The sequence below is a fragment of the Dipodomys merriami genome, unplaced genomic scaffold (assembly GCF_024711535.1).
Source record: "Dipodomys merriami isolate MVZ:Mamm:240054 unplaced genomic scaffold, mDipMer1.0.p SCAF_21, whole genome shotgun sequence".
In the NCBI taxonomy this organism is placed as follows: domain Eukaryota; kingdom Metazoa; phylum Chordata; class Mammalia; order Rodentia; family Heteromyidae; genus Dipodomys; species Dipodomys merriami.
This window is the reverse complement of record NW_027203493.1, coordinates 9,883,312-9,885,397: the sequence shown is the minus strand read 5'-3', so window position 1 is coordinate 9,885,397 and position 2,086 is coordinate 9,883,312. Positions and strand designations below refer to the sequence as shown.

The 2,086-nt window shown below is 68.0% G+C and overlaps 1 protein-coding gene across 1 annotated transcript; it reads left to right on the top strand.

Moving 5' to 3' along the window:
* Nucleotides 1–213: 213 nt before the first annotated feature.
* CUNH11orf96 (chromosome unknown C11orf96 homolog) lies at nucleotides 214–1,718 on the top strand. The gene has a single exon (XM_070032039.1). The coding sequence runs from the start codon at nucleotides 609–611 to the stop codon at nucleotides 978–980; it is 372 nt and encodes a 123-aa protein (XP_069888140.1). The 5' UTR covers nucleotides 214–608; the 3' UTR covers nucleotides 981–1,718.
* The last annotated feature ends 368 nt before the right edge of the window (nucleotides 1,719–2,086 follow it).

The window sequence follows — 2,086 nt, the reverse complement described above, 5'->3', positions numbered from 1 at the left end:
CGTGCCAGCTCAGCCTTGGCAACCCCGGAGCCGGGTCCTGCGCTCAGCTCCGCGGGGCCGCGCGCTCCAGGGGCCACGGATTCTCCCGGAACCCGGCGGGCGGGGCTTGCCTTCCGGAGCCGGGTTGGGAGTGGGGGGTGGGGGGCCGCGGGGCGGCGCCGGGGAAGGGGCCGTTACTTTCCCAGAGTGGCGGGGCGACGTCAGGCGGAAGGGCGCGGGGCGCGCACGCTTTAAATGGCATTCGCTGTCATCCGAGCCCGCTGCCGTGTGGGCAGGAGCGGGCTATATAAGCCGCTAACCCGGGCCACCGCGGGGCAGACGGCGACGGCGGCGGCGGCGGCGAGCGCCTGAGAGCGCAGCGGAGCAGCAACTCCCCGGAGCCCCGCGTTTCTCCCCCTCCCCGCCCCCACCTCCCCGAAGGGTCCGTACACCCGCCCTCCCTAGGAGCTCCGGCCCGGGCCCGCGAGGGCCGCCGCCACCCCGCAGCAGATTTGGATCCCCAATCCGGCGATCCCCAGGCTGCTGCCTCCCGGGGGGACCCGGCGCAGCGGCCGCCCGAGGAGAGTCCCAGCGTCCCGCCGTCCGGCCCCGCAGACGCCGACGGTGCCATGGCAGCCGCCAAGCCGGGAGAGCTCATGGGCATCTGCTCCAACTACCAGGCGGTGATGCCGCACTTCGTGTGCCTCGCCGATGCGTTCCCGCAGCCGGTGCGGCCGGCCAAGCTCTCCAAGGGCAAGGGCCGGCTGCGGCGGCCGCGCCAGTCCCGCTTCAAGACGCAGCCGGTGACCTTCGACGAGATCCAGGAGGTGGAGGAGGAAGGGGTGTCGCCCATGGAGGAGGAGAAGGCGAAGAAGTCATTCCTGCAGAGTCTGGAGTGCCTGCGCCGCAGCACGCAGAGCCTGTCGCTGCAGAGGGAGCAGCTCAGCGGCTGCAAACTGAGGAACAGCCTGGACTCCAGCGACTCGGACTCGGCCCTGTGAGGGGCGCCGCCCGCCTGGTGGGGGGAGAGCGCGCGCGCGCCTCCGCGGCCTGCCGGGGGGCCCCCCAATCGGGGCGCATCCGGGAGAGGACCCGCGCCCGGTGCTGCGGGGCGGGCGCGGGGGACGGGCACCCTCCCGAGGATCGGCGATCGCTGCCCCTTTGCGCGTCTGGACCTCTGCCCCGCGGCGAGCTGACGGGTGCGCGCTTGGTTGCGCTCGCCCAGGCCACGGGGCGGGGGGAAGGGGGTCCCTCCCCCCGGAGCTCGCTCAGCGACCCCGGGAAAGGGGGCTGCTTTTCTTTGCTCTTGTAAATGTTTATTTTTCAACTCTTCCTGGTACGGATTCTGCTGTGAGTGTGTGCGGCGGGGAGGAGGGGCGGGGCCCGCGCCGAATCCGCCGAGGGTCGCCGGGGTCGCCGCTCCGCCACCCTTTGCCGATGGTTTGCGACTCCCGATTTTGCGCACCGCTCCACGGTTACCCTCCCCTCGCGCCTCCCCCCTCCCTCCAGCGCACGCCCGTTCACACTCACGCCGACACTCGCGCTGAACACTTTTATAATGGTCAGACGGGCCGATGGGACTTGGGGCGCAGCGAGGCTGCTGCTGCTGCGACCGGAGGATTGATATTTATTTTTGCACTGCAAGAGCTGAAGGTGTTTATTTAACGATCTTTTTACCTGGATATGTCTGTGAGGCTCCCGAATGGAGACAAATAAAGTCAATATATTTGCACAGTGAATTATTTCAGGCTCTTGACTTCTTGAACCTTAGGGGCCCAGGTTCCCAAGATACAAGGATGGAGGGTGGGGATGGATAGACCCTGAAGCAGCGCCGAGCCAGGTTCCCAAGCAGGGAGGAGGCCCAAGTGCAGGACACGTCACAAACTTCAGTGACAGCAGCCCTGGCAGAACTCTCTACCTGCTTCCCGGGGCCGGAGAGCCTGCCTGCCACTCCCCCCCCCCCAAGTCTGTTCTCTATCGCCAGCACCCGGGATGGAGAGATTACTTCGGAGGTGGGGATCAGGTCGATGCCGAGGCATCTAGCACAGCAGACCCCACCCAACCCCCCCTTTCCCCGAGGCTCCTTGCAAGGAGTGAGGGGAAGCTG